At 30.6% G+C, this 22,009-nt stretch overlaps 1 protein-coding gene across 3 annotated transcripts; it reads right to left on the bottom strand.

Moving 5' to 3' along the window:
- Window positions 1-3,469: 3,469 nt before the first annotated feature.
- On the bottom strand, window positions 3,470-9,830 carry LOC108345096 (wax ester synthase/diacylglycerol acyltransferase 4). Of its 3 annotated transcripts, none has more exons than XM_017583668.2 (6): window positions 9,695-9,830; window positions 9,391-9,590; window positions 6,914-7,486; window positions 5,949-6,305; window positions 5,534-5,671; window positions 3,470-3,794 (listed from the first exon to the last, which is right to left on the bottom strand). In XM_017583668.2, exons 2-6 carry the CDS (start codon window positions 9,580-9,582, stop codon window positions 3,645-3,647), a joined length of 1,410 nt encoding a protein of 469 aa, XP_017439157.1. In that variant the 5' UTR covers window positions 9,583-9,590; window positions 9,695-9,830; the 3' UTR covers window positions 3,470-3,644. The 3 variants fall into 3 exon arrangements, with proteins under 3 accessions (XP_017439157.1, XP_017439155.1, XP_052723612.1); XM_052867652.1 differs by lacking the exon at window positions 9,695-9,830 and adding an exon at window positions 5,164-5,224 and having other exon boundaries at window positions 3,658-3,794; window positions 9,391-9,672; XM_017583666.2 differs by lacking the exon at window positions 9,695-9,830 and having other exon boundaries at window positions 9,391-9,669.
- Window positions 9,831-22,009: the final 12,179 nt, after the last annotated feature.

The raw sequence follows: 22,009 nt of genomic DNA, 5'->3' as shown, positions 1-22,009 counted from the left end.
CAGTACACCTTGATGTGTAGAAAGTGACCAGCCAATGTAAGCTCTTCAATTCTTCAAAGAATCTTGATGAAAATATCCAAATGTATGAATTCTTGATTCTTGAAGAGAGTAGGATGCTCTTGTAATAAATCTCAACAAACAATGTCGGGTATTAAAGATATGATTCATTAAAGTTGTTGAAAACATAAGCAATGCGTCTATTTATAGATTTTCACAACTCTGACGCAATTTAATCGATTACGCTATTAATGTAATCGGTTAAGCAATTCCTTGTGCATGAACAGATTTACATTTTCAACATTTAACAGATCAAGCAGAGCATGTAATCGATTAACCAAAACATATAAGTCATAGTATTTAAAAATATGTTCGTTGTGATAGTTATGGTTATTCTTGAAAAAGGTTTTCAAGCAATGCACAATTTAACCATTAAGAAATTAATGTAATCGGTTAAGTTTCAAACTTAAGCATTTTGAAAACTTTTTTCATTCAAAACACATCAATGCACTCAGTAAACATGTGCAGACATAACTACGAGTTTTAATCGATTATACCCATAATGTAATCGGTTAAAACTTGATGTTTTGCCACTGTTATGCCTGCACATAAAGGTATGATTCATTAAAGTTGTTGAAAACAGAAGCAATGCGTCTATTTATAGATTTTCACAACTCTGACGCAATTTAATCGATTACGCTATTAATGTAATCGGTTAAGCAATTCCTTGTGCATTAACAGATTTACATTTTCAGCATTTAATAGATTAAGCAGAGCATGTAATCGATTAACCAAAACATGTAAGTCATAGTATTTAAAAGTTTGTCTGTTGTGATAGTTATGGTTATTCTTGAAAAAGGTTTTCAATCAATGCACAATTTAACCGATTAAGAAATTAGTGTAATCGGTTAAGTTTCAAACTTAAGCATTTTGAAAACTTTTTCTATTCAAAACACATCAATGCACTCAGTAAACATGTGCAGACATAACTACGAGTTTTAATCGATTATATCCATAATGTAATTGGTTAAAACTTGATGTTTTGCCACTGTTAAGCATGTACTGATATATGATGAATTTAACATATTAAGCAAGCTGCGTAATCGATTAATTCATACAGATATGTAATGTGTAAAGTGTTTCACCAAAAATTCATTTGTAAATAGTGAATGCATAACACAGATAGTTCAAGCACATGTACAGATATAAACAAGCAACAATTTTGCCATGTGCAAGAAACTATAAAACATTTATGTTGTCATCATCAAAAACTCATATGTGAGATATGAGTTCAGCTTTACATAGCTCCCCCTATCAACACTATGGAAGAAACCTTTTACATAGGATATCAAATGAAGTTGTGAAACGGTTTTAGGAGTTGTCCTAACTACAAGGGTAGAATTTGAAATGTAGAAAAAACACTAGAAAGGGGAAGGGGTTTGAATAGTGCTTTTAAACTCTTTCACAAATCAACACTTAATAACTATTGTAGGGGTTAGACGGTCTGTAATAGTTCTTAGACGTATGTTTTCAATAAAGCGATTTAGGAAAATGTTATAAATAAGGGAAGCAATGATACAAGTATTCTTATACTGGTTCACTCAACCTGAGCTATGTCCAGTCTCCCTTAAGAACTTTTAAGGGGTTCCACTAATATTTTTCAAAGATTACAAATTAGTACAAATCACTCCTAGTATACACCAAGTATTATCAACCACCTCTGGTTTCCAAGTATTATTAACCACTCCTGGTTCCTAAGTATTAAATACAACTCCTAGTTCCCGTAGTCAATCCTGACTAGTACGAGTTTAAGCACTCTTGGTATACAAGTATTCTCAACCACTTCTAGTTTCCCTAGACAATTGTCTAGAACGTTTAACTCAATTGAGCTAAATAGTATAAGTTTTTTAATTCACTTCTAAATATCCAAACATAATTAGTGTTTGATTACAAGCACAAATTTTGATAACCCTCAAGGAGACTTTATACGCATGTTTCATAATGATGTCTAAGGTCTAGTGCACCGTTTGGTTATGCTTACTCATAGCTAACACTTAGACACTTTGTCATATTGTTCAAACGATATATCTCTTGTTCAAGCACAATGTTGATTAAACACTCTGTTAAGAGTTCTATAGCATTTGGTCTTTTTATGTTTATGCATTAGACATGTTTGAGATATCGGATAGTTATGTATCATTTGATGACATTTAGCGCGTGATCCTGGTATTTTAGACAATTCGTTCTGTCAGATGCATAGTGGCTTAACACGTTTGGATATTGATTCCTAAGCATCACCATTTAGCACAATGATTACTTGGACTATGTTTCCATTATACCAAACGTTGTTTGTGTTTAGACAAAATTCACTTTAAGTGTTATATTCTTTATAAATGTTTATCTTGTTCAATACTATGGATAGATTGTTATATCTGATAAACACTTATTCAGTATTATCCTTTAACCATTTGTCGTTATATTCTGTAATTAATATTTCGTTGAGTGTTGTTTGTTAAACTTTGAAACTCAAGTTACTAGACAGTCTAGTTTCTTTAAACGATCTTGTCTTACATAATTATGGAATTTTATTTTCTTAAATTTAGAATTTTTTGTTTGTTTTATTTTTTATTTTTGGTTATTTAAAGATTAGTTGAATATATATACTTGATTTGTTTTGTGATATGGTTCTATTAAAAAAACAAAAGGATATAAAGAAGTAATACGTAAGGTGTATTTTTTTTTTTTTGTTCAGGACGATGAAAGAGATGTCATTATCTCTATGAGACAAATGAAAAAGATATATAATCTAAAAAATCTTAAACTTGTGTTTGGATAAAAAAATTAGTAATGTTAAAAAATTAAAATACATTATATTTAAATTATTCACTATTGAATTTTCTTTACTTCGTAAATAATATGTTTGGATTAAGTAATTGAAATATCTTATATTATAATTTTTTTATTTGAAAAATTAATTTAATTTCTTTTTTAAGACAATTTTATTTTAAAAATATTTGAACATATGACTTGATTCAACCTTTTTTTGTTGAAAATAGCTTCCTTCAACTTAGGTCTAATTATCCGAATCTTTGACAATGTGATGTTTATATATATATATATATATATATATATATATATATATATATATATATATATATATATATATATATATATGTATATATTTTAAATTTGAAAGACTTTTTATGTTTATGTGTATTTTGTAATGTTATTAACGATGTGATGAACAAATTAACTGTTAATTTCAGTATAAGCTAATATCTTCTACAATACTTAATTCGTATATTTGAATTAGTTATTTTAAATTGGATGAAGTTGTTAGCTAGGTTTTACTAATATATTAACCAACAAAATTGTATATTAATAACATATAGTTTAAAACAAAAAGATAATTAAGTTTTAAGACGAAATAGAGTTAAAAACTCATTTCCTATTAAATGCAGTAATTAAAAACAAAACTTTTCCATCGTACTTTTGAAATTATGCTTGGAATTAAAAAACAAAACACTTATACATTCTGGTAGTGATACAGTTCCAGTTCAATATAAATACATTTAACACCCACAATCAAAATCATATTACAGAATCATTACAGCACAATTAAATAAATAAAGTAAAAAATATGAATTTTATGCCTTAATCTGTCTTGCTGCTTCTATGATAATCTGAAGAGAATTTTCCAGAGAAGACTTGAACAATTGCTTATCGATAAAGTCTTTTTCTACTCCAAATGCAATTCTTATCTTTCCCATGTAACTCATGATTGTCATGGTCAGACTCTGCAACCATCAAATGTTTTCTTTCAAAATGTAAACAAATATGAAACAGTGATAGCAAACTAGAACGACTGAAAAGAAAATGTTAAAAAGTTACATCTATTCATAGTTAAATTTTTGGTAATACGAAGGTTTAATAGGTTCGGAAGTCCTTATATTTATGGATTCGTTTCAATTGGGTCTTTCAATTTTGAAAGTGATTAATTTGGTCCCTAATTTAATAAAATTGAGTCAATAATACCCTTTCCGTTAAATATAATGGACAGCGTTAACTTTTTAAACATGTGGCATATTGAGGCATCCTTTATAAAAAGTTAATGACGTCCATTATATTTAACGGAAAAGATATTATTGACTCAATTTTGTTAAATTAAGAACCAAATTGATCACTTTCAAAATTGGAGAACCCAATTGAAACGAACCCACAAATATAAGGATCTCCTAACCTATTAAACCTAATATGAATAGTAAATGACAGGGTAAAAATCACTTCAATGTATATTAATAAAATTACAATTCTTTTTCTTTAATCCGTTTTCTCGGTAAGGTAAACAATCAAAATTAATAAAAAAATATAACTAAACAATTTAATTAAACAAAATCATTCTCGTGAAATTATCTAGTTTGATTAATTAATCGAAAAAACAATTATATATATATATATATATATATTAGCAAAATATCAAAAGAAAAGTTGAAAACTTATAAATAATTCTTTTAAATTTTTTAATACACATTTAATTATTTTGTCTACTTAATATATTTATTTAGTTTTTATGTAAAAAAATTTAATTTTTAATTTCAAGTATTTAATCATATAAATCCTTTGTACAGTGAATAACATCTCTTTCCAGAGTTTTCTCTCTTAATATTTAATGTGTATAATCCTACAAAATTTACTTTTATTTCTAAGATATTTTTCTATTATTACACATCTTTTTATATGATTTCATTCGATTTTAAAAATATAATTCTTAATTTTATTAAATCAAATTATTTTTAATATATTTTATAATTATTTAACTTTTATTCAATTTTTATTTGATATTTTAATTTGATATTTTAATTTGATATTTATTATAATTTTACTTTTTATATTTGACATAAAAAAAATGTGTACTTTTTTGCATTGAAACCTTGATATTATCGTGTTTCTTATAAATAAGATCACATAAATTTTATAATAATGTAATACAAGAACTCAAGATATAATTTTTTTTACTAATTTTAAGCAAATTTACTTATGATGCTGTAAATTAAAAGTAAGAATATACTACTGATAAAAAAACATCATTAATATTATATTAAACATTAAATGATAATAGAAAAGAGACAGAAATATTAGTTTAATTAGTCAATAAATTTCTGTCACCTTTTAATTAATATGTGGGGGCTAGGTCTATGTGATTGGTTGACATGCATTGATGTGCAACCTAACAAAACCCACATACACACCGTTCATTAATTGTCGCTGGTAAATGCAGAAAGCAATGATTCTGGAACACGTGTATGTTCTTGGGAAAAACTAGGATTTATGTGGAAAAAAAACTTTCTGTCAACTTTTGAAATTGCTAAAAAATATTAATAAATATTGATTTTAATGTTTTGAAATACATTAAAAAATTTAAGATTATATATTTTAAAATTCAGTAAAAAGTAACACTAAAAAAATAAATTAAAAATCTAACTAAAAAAAGATATTACTGACACAGATGAAGAACAATAATAAAATCCAGACATACCTCAGGTGAACCAGCCACCATGAAATAAAATCCTTTGATTGGAATATTAGCCACAGCCATTTGTTCCACTGGTCCAATCATATTTGAGATTGTTGTGCTTGAGTTTCTCAAGGTTGAGTACAAGTATTTAGCTGCAGCCTGATACAAAGTCACAAGAGAATGATCATAATCATTGTTATGGAAAATATTTTCTTTTTTACAATTCTTTTACAACTGTCTATGCAGCAGCGATATATACGGAGTGATTGATTCGTTTTAAATATACAAACCAATAAAATAATAACACGTAGTTTATTATAAAAAAGTTGTTAACATGTCGTAGTATTAATCAGGTATAGTTAAGATTTGAAAATTTATAATAATATTTTGAAAAGAAAAAGAAAATAAAGTGTGAAATAAGTGTATATAAAAGTACCTCAGTTCCTCTTAGTTTTCTGAGTGTATCGAGAAGCATGGCAGTGAGAGGAGTGGCGAAAGAAGTTTTCTTTTTAGCTATCTCTTGATGTGCTTCCAAAATAAAGTGAAGAGGATTTGCATATTTGGAATCAGTGAGTTGTGGAATTGGAACATGCAAAAAGGCATATTGATTCCCCCATGCAGAATTGCTATTTCTCTTTTCCACCATTTCCTTTATAGATTTGTACCCTTCAATGTTTCTGGTGTTCAGCAGAACCAGTGCTGTGGAATGATCCTCCCTTGATTTCTCACTCATTTCTTCCATGTATAGCCTAATTCCAAAGAATATTATCCCAGAAAGCACATCATTTATGCTCTGTCCTCATGTCCATAACACCATTATCCAACAAAAATAAACATAATTAATACACTTGCTAAACATATTTAAACACGTGAAGAAAACTAGTTCTTATAGTATATGTACTAACATGGTTGCTTAAAAAATACATTTCTAATTGGATTTTCCTACTTTTCAATGTTAATTCAATTGTTATAATCTCATTTAATATTTATATACATTGCCACCAATGTGTAATGTCACATCAATATGTATATTATCATTAAATTAACAAAACTGAAATTGTCAGTATTAAGTTAGGAGACCAATTTGGCAAAGTTGAGAAAGACAAAAGTCCACAATAATAATAAATAATAATAAAGCCATAATTAATCTTTTTTGTACCCAATAAATTTTTACACCTACTTTATATTTACTATTTTATTTTTTAATTTGTTTTTAAATATAAAAATTCATTTTTTAACAATTATATCAGCGTGTTTTGCGTCAAAAATAATCAAGTTTTAAAGAGAATTAAAAGGTAATTAAGTTACGAAAAACATGGATATATGGAAGTGAGATTTATTATCCTAAAAGCTGTGTAATAATGAACTTGATATATGAAAGTTTAGAAAGATTTGACCTACCACTCCAAGTTTAGATTTGACTTCCTTGATAAGATCGAAGGAGAAAGAAACATCGGAGATGTTGATATGTCTTGTCTTGGTGTCTTCAGCAGCAGATCTAATGGGGGTTTGGTCATCTTCAATCAAGTTACTCTTCAACAAGCTCCATCCAAAATCGGAAACAGTACGAAGAAAAATGGAGGGCAATCTCTTGAACAGCCCTTTGGTGTTGGACATTGGTGTTTTGGGTGTTTGGCTTGATGGGAGTGTGAAGGGTAGAGAGACTTTGTCAGCTCTTTCCATGCATGAAAGAAGGGCACCCATGAGAGAGAAACCATCCCCTAGGGCATGGTGGAGTTTGAACACCAAGGTTCCCATGCCTTTGCTTGTAGGGTACTTTACAATGTGAAGTTCCCATAAGGGTCTATGTTGTGGCAAGTGTTCCACAGCTATTTTTGACATGTATTCATCAAGATACTCATCATATAACAAGTTTGAAGAGTTATTGCCACTTTCAAATGTAGGAACTTTGATATGATCCTCAAGCTTCACTTCAACTTTCTTCCACTTTTTATCTCCATTTTTGTCCCTGATCTATTGTTCAAATCCATAGTCAGTTTTTTTTTTTTTTGTCTTGGAGGCAATAACAGCAAAAGGGTACATACATGCCTAATCAAATCAATTATGTATATTTTATACATATATAGTGCATGCATAACATCACATTTTCTTTTGATTTGATTAAAAGTATGTGTCTGTAACTAGTTATCTTCTTTTTCATCTTATTTTCAGTTTGTTTTGTTTCTCCCTTTTTTTCCATCACATTAACTATCATATTAGACTCATACAAGAATACCATGAGAAAACGTTGGTGGAGGAATAACTATAAAGCAAAATGATGGTATATAATAAATGGTGTGGGGATTTCTTGAAAAGAAATAAGATTAATTTATTCGGTATAAATCACAATAGTAATTTTGTAAAGATGATTTAGTTTAAAATCACATCTTAAAATAATATTAAAATATATCTTAATAATGTTGGTTGGATTTATTATGTCATATTTTATCGGATCACTTTAAATAATTCTACATAAATAAATGTATGTTAAATATTTTACATTAGATAATTTGTGGTGTCATTTATGTAATGGGTAGGTGTGGCATAGAGAAGTTGAAGGCAATGTGTAAGTGTAAGTATAATTTACTTTGGGTAGTGTAATTAGAGGCATGTATTTTGGCTAAAGAATGGGCAGGGGAATGGGTAACATGGGTCAATTTAGGAAGGTTTCTTCATAATTTAGGAAGGCTAGTCATGCCGGGCATTTACGCAGATGCTATATATGCATTAAAGGCACTTTAAAGAAAGAATTTTTAAAGTCGATGGAAATTCAATTCTATTAAATGGGTTGCTACCCTTATATTTACATGCACACGATTTTGTTTTAAATTTAAGCTTAATTATTGGATGGTCTCTACTTTGGTCCCAAATGTGTTAATTTTGTTTTCGTTTTTTCATCTCCAAATTTATTAATGTGTAGTAATCAATCTTTTTTTGTTAACGTGGTTTAAATCATCAATGCTAACTTATTAGACATCTTTCGTGATAATATATACAAACGTCACACATAAGGATTTTTTGATGTGAAAATTTGAATAAGAAAAGTAAAAAACAAAGCGTTGAGAGGTCAACAAAACAGTCAGAGAGTTCAACTAAACGCATAGAAAACTCAAATAGTTAGAGCTCGACTAAGTGTATGAAGAACTAAAATAACTTAGTTAGACATACAGAAAACTCAATAAAGTGTATAGAGAAGTTAGATAGCTCAACAAGACATTCCTAGAGCTCAATAAGATGTATCAAGAAGTCAAATAGTTCGGTGAAAAGTCTAATTAATTTAGTAAAATACATGAAGAAATCTAGATGAAAAATCTAGATAGCTTGATCTGACTTGTTGAGCTCTCTCCGTATGTATGGTCGACGCATAATGAATTTAGAAACGGAATTAAAAATCTTTTAGAAATGGAAACCAAATTGACAGTGTCTCCAAAGTGAAAATTATCCATGTAATTAAGCCTAAATTTAATTAACTTACTTATATATTAGATTTTTGTTTTAATATTCAGATAAACTAAATTGCAATAAACACATTTTTCATTTTGTTAGCACTTTTTGGAAAAAAAAATTACTTTACCACCTGAGTGGTGGAGCTTATCTAGATCTTAAAGTTAAACTTGGAAGCCACTGTTGTGAGTGACAGAAACGCATGTTATGATAGATGCAGGAAATTTCCCACAAAAATACTCTATTAAAAATATACTTCCCGAGAAAGAAAAAATAGGTGTTTGATCTACAAGACATATTACATAATATATACCAAATTCTTCACTAGTTATGCCTTAAAATAAAAAAAGTTTTGAATATATATATTTGAACATATAAAAATGAGTAATTATAAAAGAGAAGAATATAAAAAATGTAAGTGAAAAGATGGTTACCATGATAGAGGAGAAACGAGGGTTGATGGGAAGGAAGAGATTGTGAAGAAGTGGGAGAGTTTGAGAGTCATCGATAATGGGAAGCTCAGTTTCCATGACAGCAAGAATGTAAATACTGAGTGAAGAGCTTGTCAAGTATTGCCCTGTTGGACTCACTGGCTCCATAATCTCTCCCTCGCTAATTGCTTCCATTCCTTCACCTTAAACCAACCAAGGAAAACTTTTGTTGTTGAGATTCATGGGAAGAGGCAACATATTTAAAACAAGAGAGAAATGTGTGAGGGAAATTAATAAAATATCTGACCAGTTTGTTTGGTCCTCTTTAATGGTCGCACAACTATCACTCCCACCCCTCGACGGTTCCATAATGTTTACGAAAATTATAGAATTTGTGGTAGCTTTAAGCATTCAATTCTTACTCTGTGAGACCATTCATTTTGGACACAGCAAAAATGAGGAAAGGGTGGCGTAACATATAGGAATAGAATAAAACTCGAAATTTTTTTTTTATATAAACTTCTATTGGACATTACCTTGAAATTTTAGTTAAAACTGACATAAAAATATATTAGTCATTTATTATTATATAAAAATTAATATTAAAGAAATACGAAAACAAATATGGAAACTAAACCAAACTCATACATAAAAAAAAAATCAACAACTCTAAATATAAAACGTTGAAACACATTATTAAAAAAATAAAAAACTCTCCATATACTACATTATCATTTATATTAAATTTTATTTTTTAATTCAAGAAAAGTCAAATTATCCGCATAATAATCATCTTCTCTGAAATTATGAAAATTAGGAGTGGGTAAAGGAATTGCACTAAATTAAATTGTTAAAAACTATTGTGAAAAAAAAAATTAATTCATCTAAATTGAAAATTAGTTTAGATCAACTAAATTAAATTATTTTTTATTTTATTAAATTACGTTGCACTGTAATATAAATTGAAGTACTATGTACTTTAAATTATTTATGAACTACACTATTGTCGAAATAAACTACACTATTTCTGTATCGAATTACAACTATAATATTTTTGAACTAGCCTGGTTGTGAACTGTTTTTGAATTCTCTTGATTTTTTATAAAAAAATTTGCAAAAGAGAAAAATTAACAATGGTCAAAGTTGGTTGACTTTACTGAGTTCGGTTGAATTTCCACCAGAGTCAGTTGGGTCAAATTCACACAAATTTTAATTGTGCTGTCTCAGTCAAATTCTGTCAAATTTCGATCATGGTCAACTTGACTGAATTTGACCAAATTTCGGCTGAGACTAACTCAGCCAAATTTGGTTTGAGTCGACTCAATCAAATTCTTGCCAAATTGCAGTTTGTGTCTACTCAGCTGAATTCAACCCAATTTAAGTTGGGACCAACTCGACCAAATTCGGCTAAATTTCAGTTTTGGTCAAATTTGGTCGAATTCAACCAAATTTTAGTCGTGATTGACTTAGTCAAATTTGGCCAAATTCCAATCGTGGTCGACTCGGCCATATTTAGCCAAATATCAATCGGGGCAAACTCGGTCAAAGTTGGCCAAATTTCACTCGAGGTCGACTCGGCCGAATTCGGTTGAGGTTACCTTCGTTGAATTTGATCGCGACGACTTAATGGAATTTGACAAATTTCTGGTGGTGGTCGACTTAGTCGAATTTGGCCAAATTTCAGTCAAGATCGACTCGACCAAATTCGATCAAATTTCAGCCAAGACCGATTAGGTCTGATGGCAATCTCCTTAGCTAAGTTGGGCCAAAGCTAAAAGAGAAAGCCATGTGTTGGGGTTCAAGGATGATGGATGTGGAAGCTTTGATAAACATAGGAGCTATGCTCACAGTTTTGTGTGGTTTATTGATGATGGAGGCAGTGTTTATTGGTGCTCTAAGAGAGGTTGGGTCAACTCTTGGAGGAAGGTGGCTAGAGGAGGCCACTTGGGTTACTCTAGCCTAGGTTGAACTTAAAAGAGCAGTATGGCACAAAAATGGCAGCATAACTTTATTCTAAATCAAAGGTATTACATGAAGGAGAAACACCTTTACTTATAGGCTAAGGTGTCTCAAAATTGACAGAAACTTAAACCTATGGAGAGCAAGGAGAAAATCCTCTCCATTAAGAGAATGGCAAGTGGCAAAAGTCTTCTCTAGTGAGAGGGGGACATGTGGCCACTACCTATGGAGAATCACCTTCATTCCTAGAGTGATATGTGGCTACTAACTAGGAGGAAAAACTATCCAAAGGTAGGGTGAGACATGGCATGGATGGCCTACCCCTCCTAGTCCACCAAGTTAGATGAAACATTGACCCCTTGGTCAACAAGCCCAAAATCATGTCCCACTTTGTTCAACATTGGGCCTCAGCCCTTTATTGACTTGAGTGATCAAAATCCTATTGTACTTGGCCCAAAACACAAGGCCCAAAATAAATCCTACACTACTAGTGGTATGCCATCATCTCATCCTTCTTGAAAAGGATTTGCCATCAAATCTTCAAGTTTGGTCAACTTGTGTATCATTCCTTTAGGATCAAAGATCTATATGCAGTTTGTTGAGATTGTTGATAGGGGAGCACTAATTTAGTTGAACCTACAATCTCAGAGCTTCTGGTTTTTGATGATGACAACACATAATTAATAACACATGTGTTTATGTGTTACATGTTCATTACTTTCATGATTATGATTATATGAGAACATGTTTGTGTTGTGTTGATCATTACAATTCACTATGTTATATATGTGACATTTAATCTGTGATTGCATGAAAATTGTTTTGGAAAAGAACAACCACATGCACTTTATTTGAACTTAAATTGTGTAACAAAACAACAGTTTTAAGTCGACTTCATTATGAAGCAAGTCAATTAAAACTCGTGGCTTTGCACAAACTTTTTCAAAGTATGCTGTGAGAATTTTTGAAGAGAAAGTTTTTCAAAACTATGTTTTTAACTGTTACAAAGTTGACTATGTGCGCAAGCCATTCGACTAAATTTGTTATGTTTTGAAATTCTGTTAATGCTTGTCTTAAAGTGTCTAACGACTATATTTTTAAATATGTTTGACCAAGCATTAATTGTGAAACAACTGCATTAATTGCGTAATCAATTAATTGCTATGAGTGCTACTAATTGTTATAACCGTCATGACTGTATTCGACTTCATTAGTGGAAAAATCGACTAAAGAGCGTCAGATTTGTAAAAAACTATATATTGACGCAAATTTGAATTCTGTAAGAAGTTTTGAGAATCTAACGAATTGTGTGATAATTTTCATATTAATGTTGTCTTACAGATTTGGAAAAGCTCCAAGAACTCTTAAAGAAGACCGTGGTGTTCATCTTTGGAGATAGCTTGAAGAGAAAGGATTGTGTACTTTTACTGTCTGATCAAATCTGCACTGAAGGTGTCTGTTTTTGTGATCAGGAATTCAATTGTGAAGATTGGTGTTGTTGCCCTGTTGTAACTACAGGAAGAGGACATGTTGCGTTCTAGACTTTGAGGGGATTCTCAAAGGGTTGAAGACGGCAGGAGCTTACTGTTGGTCTTTGTGTGTTGTATGTCTATATTTTGACTAGAGGGTTAGAGAGGTGTTTTATATTTTTGATGTTGAGGTCTCTATAAAAGCCTTGTTGTAAAAACCTTGATCATTATAGTGCATTTGCTTCCTGGTGAGGAAGGACATTGAATGTAGGCTTGGCCGAACCAGTATAAAAAGCAATGTTTTATTTTTCTATCCCTACCCTTTTACTTAATCGACTTTGTACTGCGTTTAATCAACTTTATTTTCGCTGCACTTAAAAATCTTTTTCTGTGTTTCAAGAAAGTTTTTAAAGTCATCTACTTTGCGAAAAAGATTTAAAGAAAACATTGTTTGTGTATTTCACCAATTCACCCCCTTTTGGTGTTGAAAATTAAGTCATTCTATTTTAACAATTGGCACCAGAGCTGGTTTTCATAAAATATTTGAAAAACTAGTCGATTACGTTTTCTCTTAAATCGACTGATCCTAGAAAATGGCTTCTATTTTTCAAACAGGAAGGGCTAATGAATCTGCTTTTGAATTGGTGCGTGTTACTTGCAATGCAAAATCAAAATCAATCACTAATGGTTTTTATGAATCATTTGAAACAGGTTCTTTGCAAAATGGAAAAAATTGCGTTGATGGTTTGGAATTCAAATTGGAAAGAGTAGATCTTCAAGCTGAAACATTTATGATATTCATCAAGAAGGATCACAAGAATCAGAATGATGATAGAGAAGGTGTCTGAAAATAATCTCATCATGATGGCAAAATCAGAAACAGCAAAAGACTGGTTGAAGCAAGGAATAAAAAGCTTCATGTGGTATTTGGACAGCGGATGCTCTAGACACATGAAGGAGATTCAACAAAATTCACAAGCATTTCTTACAAGACGTCTGGCCATGTTACATACGGGGACAACAACAAAGGAAGAATCATCGGCATTGGTAAAATCAAAACTCCCTCTTCTTATGAGATTAAAGATGTGCTTCTTGTTGAAGGACTAAAACACAATCTGCTTAGTATTAGTCAGTTGTGTGATAGAGGACTTAAAATTACGTTTGAACCTAAGTATTATTTGATCAGCAATGGTTCAACTGATGAGCTGCTACTTGTGGGAAAAAGATTCAATAATATCTACATGATCGATTTCAAAGAATCTTCATTCAAATCAGTTGTATGCCTGATGACACAAGAAGATGATGCATTAGAGTCTGTAAAGAAGAGTGATGTTGAGTCAAAACATGTTGAAAAAGAATGCCAGAACTGTCCTGTATTGGTTGGAAAGATTCATTACTTGACCTACGTTAGCAAAATTCACACAGGGCAGAGACAATTTAGATGTTGTACTAAAAGCCTTTGGAAGAGTTGTATTCAGACAAGGCATTGGCTACAAAGCTCAGAGTAACAAAACAGATACAAAGAAATTTGCAAATATCAGTAAACTTGTTACACATGCATGTTTTTACTATAATAACATAGGGCACACTGTTAGAAATTGTTACTACAGAAAGGTTGGAGTTCCAAAAGGGAAATATAAGTGGATTCCCAAGGAACATCTATCTACAACTAACCAGACCGAACCCAAGTTCAAATGGGTACCAACATCGAAAATTTTAAGTTGTTTTGCAGGAAAGTAGATGCTGTGAAAATGCAGAACTCAAGGATGAATTAACTGGATGATATCAAAGTTCTTGAGTATTTACAAGTGGTAAAAATTATTTTATCACTGCATCATGCATAACATTTGTTTGAATGATTGCTTATTGAATGTATGATTGATGATTGATTGAATGCGATTCCTTTTTGTGAAAATTCAATATCACGATTTTTAATCGAATTGATTAAGTGTATAGTCAACTATACTTTGTGATATAAGTGTTTCTCTGTTTTTTTTTTTAAAATGCTAAGTGGAACCATCTCATCGACTGTTACATTTATAAAATCGACTAATAATACTGTTATGAACTTCATCTGCCTTTTAATTTGAAATTTGTTAATGAATATTTTTGGTGTGAAAGTGAATGTTTTTGCTTTCCCTCCAAAATGAAAATTTATTGTTTTTAAGAACCTTAATACCTACTTGAAGAAGAATAAGAAAATTTAAAATTTGCTTGTTTTTAATTGTGTTGATTGACTGATGTTTTTAGTCTTTCGTGTGAATTTATAGTTGGCTTCTTATGCCATATTGTGTTTTGGTTATCTGATTGTAATTACATATCAATATTAATGAAATCAGATATTTTGTTTGTCATAAATCAGTACTATAATCGTGACTTAATCTGATTATAATCAATTATGTTATGTATGAAGTTGAATGTATTACTAATTATTGTTGCATTCATACATTTACACATGCATATTCATTTCTTACCTATAACAATTCATGTATTACAATGATTCTAAAATGCTTGATCTGGAAAGCATCTTGAAAGGTTTTTGCAGGAACATTGCTTCTGGATAAACAATACTCGAGATTCAACTCTAATAAAAAGCAATGAAGTTGATTATGAATTTGGGACAATCGACTGTGGTTAATAGGGGTTAAAAAAATCCATGAGTTGGAATATTGTTATCTCTTTATTGATTACATATTGTTGATTGTTTTATATTTGTTATATCTCTGTGTTATAACTGATTGAAATGTTTGAGAGATTATACTGAGATTGTTGTATTGATAATGCATTGATATGCTTACATGTTTCCCAACTGATACAAATATGTCAAATGTCAATAAATGCTCTGTTATATTCTATGAATACTGCATTGTGTATCTGGGTTTTGAATATGAAACATGTATAATGACAGGGGGAGCATTACATATTTTTTAGATATTTCACATGCCTATACTTAAGGGGAAGAGTACATTCTTTCTTATGTGATTATCTGTGACAGGGGGAGCATCTGTGTTTGTTTTATCATTTACTGATGCATCTCTGAAATAATTGATTATCTAAATATCAATACCTGTTTGCATACCTTTTTGCTAATGCCCAAAGGGGGAGAATTATACTGATATATGGATTGATAATTGTTTGATAATTTTTATTGTTGTGTACAACATGGTTGTTTATTAATCATGGTTGTGCATCATAAAAAAAAGGGGAGATTGTTGAGATTGTCGATAGGATAGCATTGGTTTAGCTGAACCTACAATCTCAGAGCTTCTGGTTTTTTATGATGATAACACATAATTAATAACACATGTTTTTATGTGTTACATGTTCATTACTTTCATGATTATGATTATATGAGAACATGTTTGTGCTGTGTTGATCATTGCAATTCACTATGTTATATATGTGAGATTTAATCTGTGATTGCATGAAAATTGTTTTGGAAAAGAACAACCACATGCACTTTAGTTGAACTTAAATTGTGTAGCAAAACAGCAGTTTTAAGTCGACTTCATTATGAAGTAAGTCGATTAAAACTCGTGGCAGGTGGTCTTTGTGTGTTGTATGCCTATAATTTGATTAGAGGGTTAGAGAGGTGTTTTATATTTTTGACGTGGAGGTCTCTATAAAAGCCTTGTTGTAAAAACCTTGATCATTATAGTGCATTTTCTTCCTCGTGAGGAAGGACACTAGATGTAGGCTTAGCCGAACCAGTATAAAAAGCAGTGTTTAATTTTTCTATCTCTACACTTTTACTTAATCGACTTTGTACTGCGTGTTTTATATTTTATATTTTATATTTTCTCTTCTCTCAATCTCTTGTTCTCTTCTCTCAATCTCTTCTTTTTCTCTTATTTCTTTATCATCCCTCTCTATTCTTTTTTTCTCCTCATACTCTCTTGTTTTCTCTCCACTTCCTCTCTTTGTTCTTCCTTCCTTATATTGTCTTCACTTCTTTTCTCTTTTATCCTCTTATCTTTTTGTTTTAAAATTGTAAGTTCCTCCTCTAAAATGGCAAGTTGGACCTCTCTTTTAAGTTTCTTTTTTTCTTTTTGTATAGCCTTTTTGTTTCTTTTTTTCCTTACTCCTCTTTCTCCCTTTCTTCTATTAATCTTCTCTTGGATTTTCTTTTCTTTTTCATTAAGAATTCTAAGTTATTCTAAGGAAGCAAGATATTTTTCCCTTTCAACTCTTTCTTTTTTCTTTTTGGAGGGTTTCTTACTTTTGGGAGATTTTAGTTCTTTGGCCATATGTTTTAAACTTGGTTGGGCCTCTTCTCTAGAATCACTACCAATTTGGTAAGAATGAGTCATAGACATTCTTAAAGTTAAAAAAAAAAGATGTTATGCACATATGTTAAAGATAAAATCGTCTATACAAACGAAGGATCTCATGTTTTGAAGTTTAATCAAATAACATTGAAACGAGTTAATAACCAGAAAACAACCTTAGGGTAAAAAACACAAGACTTAGAGCCTAAACCCTAAATAAACAAAAACTAGAACTTGAACTCCGAACATAGAAAAACACTTAGGTCCTAAGAATTAGAAAAAACATCCAGACAGGTATTTGGCTTCTCTCGAAAACAAAAACTGGTCGAGACAATGTCTTTGACAAAAATATTAAATGACTTAATTATTAAAAACATAAGAAAGCTTAAACAAGTTAAATGTTATATTTCTAAAAAAAAGACAAAAGTCAAAGAAGCGTTTACTTGACCAGATGATACCATGAGCTTAACAAATACCTCATCCTATGATGAAGTACTTAAATACGCTTCGTATCTTCATTTTAAAAGAAATTAATTGTAAAATGCTATCTAACGGTAGGAAATCAAAAAGCACATTGTTGTTCTGAGCAAACATTAAATGACATTAAATGCTCACATTTCAAAAAAAACAAAAGTGATAAGAAAAGTCATATTTGTTCCATGCATAGTTTACTCTAATTTTGCATATAAGCTATTTTACATGCATCCACACTGCTACAGATCAAATATCAAAATGTGGACGTTAGAGACAAAGAAGATAATCACGTATTAAATGACTTAATTATTAAAAACATAAGAAAGCTTAAACAAGTTAAATGTTATATTTCTAAAAAAAAAAAGACAAAAGTTAAAGAAGCGTTTACTTGACCAGATGATACCATGAGCTCAACAAATACCTCATCCTATGATGAAGTACTTAAATACGCTTCGTATCTTCATTTTAAAAGAAATTAATTGTAAAATGCTACCTAACGGTAGGAAATCAAAAAGCACATTGTTGTTCTGAGCAAACATTAAATGCTCACATTTCAAAAACAACAAAAGCGATAAGAAAAGTCATATTTGTTCCATGCATAGTTTACTCTAATTTTGCAGATAAGCTATTTTACATGCATCCACACTACTACAGATCAAATATCAAAATGTGGACGTTAGAGACAAAGAAGATAATCACGAAATGTTCCTTTCTTGAAGTAAAGTCTAAAAAGATCATACAACCTACTTCAAGTAAAGGACTGAAAAAGCATGTCTGCTCTGACAAAGTTGACTTACACAACGACTATTCTGAAAAGAAGAAAGAGAAAACACAAGTATCAAGGCTACAAACTTCAAACTCAGTCTAACGGACAACAAATCATGAAGCCTATAAGTAGAAGATCTCTCAAGAAGAAAATCAAGAGGATAGGATAGAGGATAGACAAAGTGAAAAAGAAAAGCTTACAACAACATATCCATCCTAAAGAGAAGAGAGAAAAAGAGCTCAAAGAAAAGAATACATCTTACTTGAAGAAAAGAAAAAAAAAAAAGAGGAGAAATAAATACTCTTGAGCTTAAGCGTCAAATTTCTTACAACTGTAAGAGAGAAGAGAGAAACACTTGCGAGTATTTAGACTACATTGTATTGTAATCAAATTCTCTCATAGAGAGATTTAGTCTGAACTACTTGTAAGCAATCATTGATTGCAATTCTAAAGAGAATTTAAATACTTACAATTGAACTCTTTTGAGTTGAGGAATCTAGGCGCAGTTGTCTAGTATCAAGAGTAGTTTGAATACTCAAAAAAAATCTCGGCAAGAAGCTGAGTACCAAGAATGGTGAGAATATTCAAAGGAAATCTCGACAGGGTATTGAGTTCCAAGGGTGGTGCTAATACTTAGAAGAATTCTCGGCGAGGTAGCTGATTACTAAGAGTATTGCTAATACTCATTTGTAATCGTGTGAAGATTATAGTGAAACCCTCTACGAAGGAGACTAGACATAACTCCGTTGGAGAGAACCAATATAAAATATCTTGTATTATTTTCTCTTCTCTTTACTAAATGATTCTCTTGAAAAACCTGCAGTTGATAATTATATTTAAAAATACAAGAACTTCCAAGCTAAATGATCCCTTCTTTTTAAAGGAATTTCTTACAAAACACTGCATTAGAAACATTTCGATTAGCACACAACCTTATCAAAGTATATCAAGATATTTAAAGTCGAGCGTCTAAGCTTTTAAAAGAATATTACATATGCTTAATAACATGTTATATCATAAGGGTTGCGAAAAACGTTTTCCAAAAACATTATTCAACCTCCTTCTAGTATTTTTCAGGTACTTCAACAAACACATTATTTAGTATTTCAAAAGAAATTCCTTAAGAGACTTAAGGAAGCAAAAGATACCAAAGTTCACTTCCAAGAAAGAGAGGTGAATCACAAAGGATTTCTTAAGAATCAAGTCTTTCCTAGTCAAAGCTTACCTTAGGTACTCTTACTCCAAACTTCTCAAAGGGAATTAAAATTGAAATAAAAGTAAACACACACTAAGCTAACATAGTTAAAGAAAGCACGATTTAATGACTAAGTTAGAAGAACTTTGGTTCCTCCAACCTAATCAACTAAAAATTGCAAATCACTAACGTTTAGATATCCTTGTTAGGAAATGGGATTGAGCACCAAAGACTCCTCCAAGACACATAACAAGGCTGAAACTTACAATGCAAAAAGGAACCAAATATAAAGCAAAGAAATATAAACAAATAGTTCTTCCTCCTAAGTGTTTCACTCTTTTCTTCTTGACTACCACTCTAGACTTCAAGCTCCCCTTCGGTCTCCACCGCCTAGGGTGCTACCTCAAAGATATTGGCTAACCACAAAAAAAAGAGTCTACACCACAAATAATGCACAAAACCGAGAAGATGGAGTCCAAAGAAAAAGCAAGAAAATGTCTAAAAGTAATAAAAGCTTTGCTAAAGGAATTTATGTGTTACAAAACCAAGAAAACCAAGAAGACAAGCAAGAAATTAAATGGTAAGAAAATAAGGTTAAGCACTTAAAAGAAGTCCTAAAGAAAGGTAATAAATTAGATGCACAAAAACAAAAACTACTATAATATAAAGGCGGTGCTTCTTGTCTTTGGAAATCTTTGAGAAAATGGGACACTAAGGCCACTCTTTTATCATCATTGGCCAAGACTTAAGTTGCTGGAAAGTGTAATAAAATGCAAAAAATAAAGAGAATGGTTGACTCTATCAAATTTCGATCATTGCCTAACCTTGTTTGTCTAGACCTTCAACCCGACTCAATCTGTCACATCCTTCATCCAGGCTAACTCATCACAACCTTTTAACTTTGTTGAATATGGTAAAAACTATGTACAAGATTAATCTCCCTTTTTTTTTAATATACACAAATATTTATAATATAAGAAATATAGGTTAAACCCCAAATACAAATAAAAAATAATAACAAACTAACTAAAAATAAAAGATAAAGATAAAATAAATATAATGTAATATATCTAATAATCTCCTCAATCTAATGCATATAAATCGTATATATCAAGCTTATTACTAATGTAATCCCTAAACACTTGGTGAAAATATATGTTTTTGCACTTAAGTGATCCCAAATTGTTAATGATTTGCAAAGACAACATAGAAAACGAAATACCAACCCAGAAGACTCCCCTTAGGCAACCAATCTAGGAGGTTGTTCCTTATAAATCCCTTCTTGTAAATCGTCATTAAAGAATGCATTATTGATATCTAGGGATAAAAAGATCATTGTTGAGGAGTCACCACGATTATAAATGAACTAATAAAAAGTCATCTTTGCCATGAGAGAAAATACATATATGGATAGTTCAAATGCAATGATGACAAAAAGTTGATCAAAAGAGACAACAACGGAAGAAGTCATGGATGAACAAGAGAGATAATCCTTAATAATCCAAGATTCTATAATCAAGGCACCTGAAAGAGGAAAAAACAACAACATTAATGCTTTGAATAGCTGCTTGAGAGGAGATGGGACGTGCGACCATGCATGACAAACTTGAAAGAGGAAAAAGAGCAATCTTGACACTCTGAATCATTGTTTAAGAGGAGACAAGACGTGTTACCATGCATGACAAAAAAAAGGAACAAATATACAACTTAAAAGAGAGCTAAGAACGTGTAAGAGCTCCGACTAAGGTGTCATTGATGACATGGTAGTCACCTAGCTGAGACAAACAAAATCATCTAATCGTCGATCAAAACTGGAACTCCAATAATGGCAACACTAGACGACGACAGTAAACGATAATGTCGTCAACAACAGTAGATGGCAATGTTGCCAACAACAATAAGTGTAGAGACAAAGCAACAATTATTTTTCCTCAATTTTTTTAACTCTAGATACCATATTAAATATAATGAAAGTTATGTATAAAATTAATCTTCCGTGTGTTGAATATACATGTCCTTAAATTATAATAAAAGAAATATGAACTAAACCCAAATTACAAATAAAAGTAGTAACAAACTAACAAAATATAAAAAATAGAGATAAAATAAATATAATATATCTAACAAACTCAAACCAACTGATATAGACTTTTTCAAGTCAATCTATCTCAATCTTCAATCTAAATCAATCCATCTCGATTTTCAACCTATTTGACTATGCATCTCATCAAGAAGTAATTTTAAATTAATAAGAAACTAACTCAATTCATCTCGATTTTCAACTACTTATGCATTTCATCAATGAAGTAATTTTAAATTAATAAAAAACTAACCGAACTAATTTTAGAAATTTAACTTTTTAAAACTGAATTATAAAAATAAGAAATAAGAAATTTTCAAATTCTTATTTTATTAAACAAGAGAAATTCAAATGAAAAATAAGAACCTATTAGCTAATCCTGGCTCATTGAACATGTTTGTAATCACCATC

Source organism: Vigna angularis, chromosome 8 (assembly GCF_016808095.1).
Source record: "Vigna angularis cultivar LongXiaoDou No.4 chromosome 8, ASM1680809v1, whole genome shotgun sequence".
NCBI lineage: Eukaryota > Viridiplantae > Streptophyta > Magnoliopsida > Fabales > Fabaceae > Vigna > Vigna angularis.
Note: the sequence above shows the minus strand (reverse complement) of the source record. Positions and strands in the feature narration are given on the sequence as shown.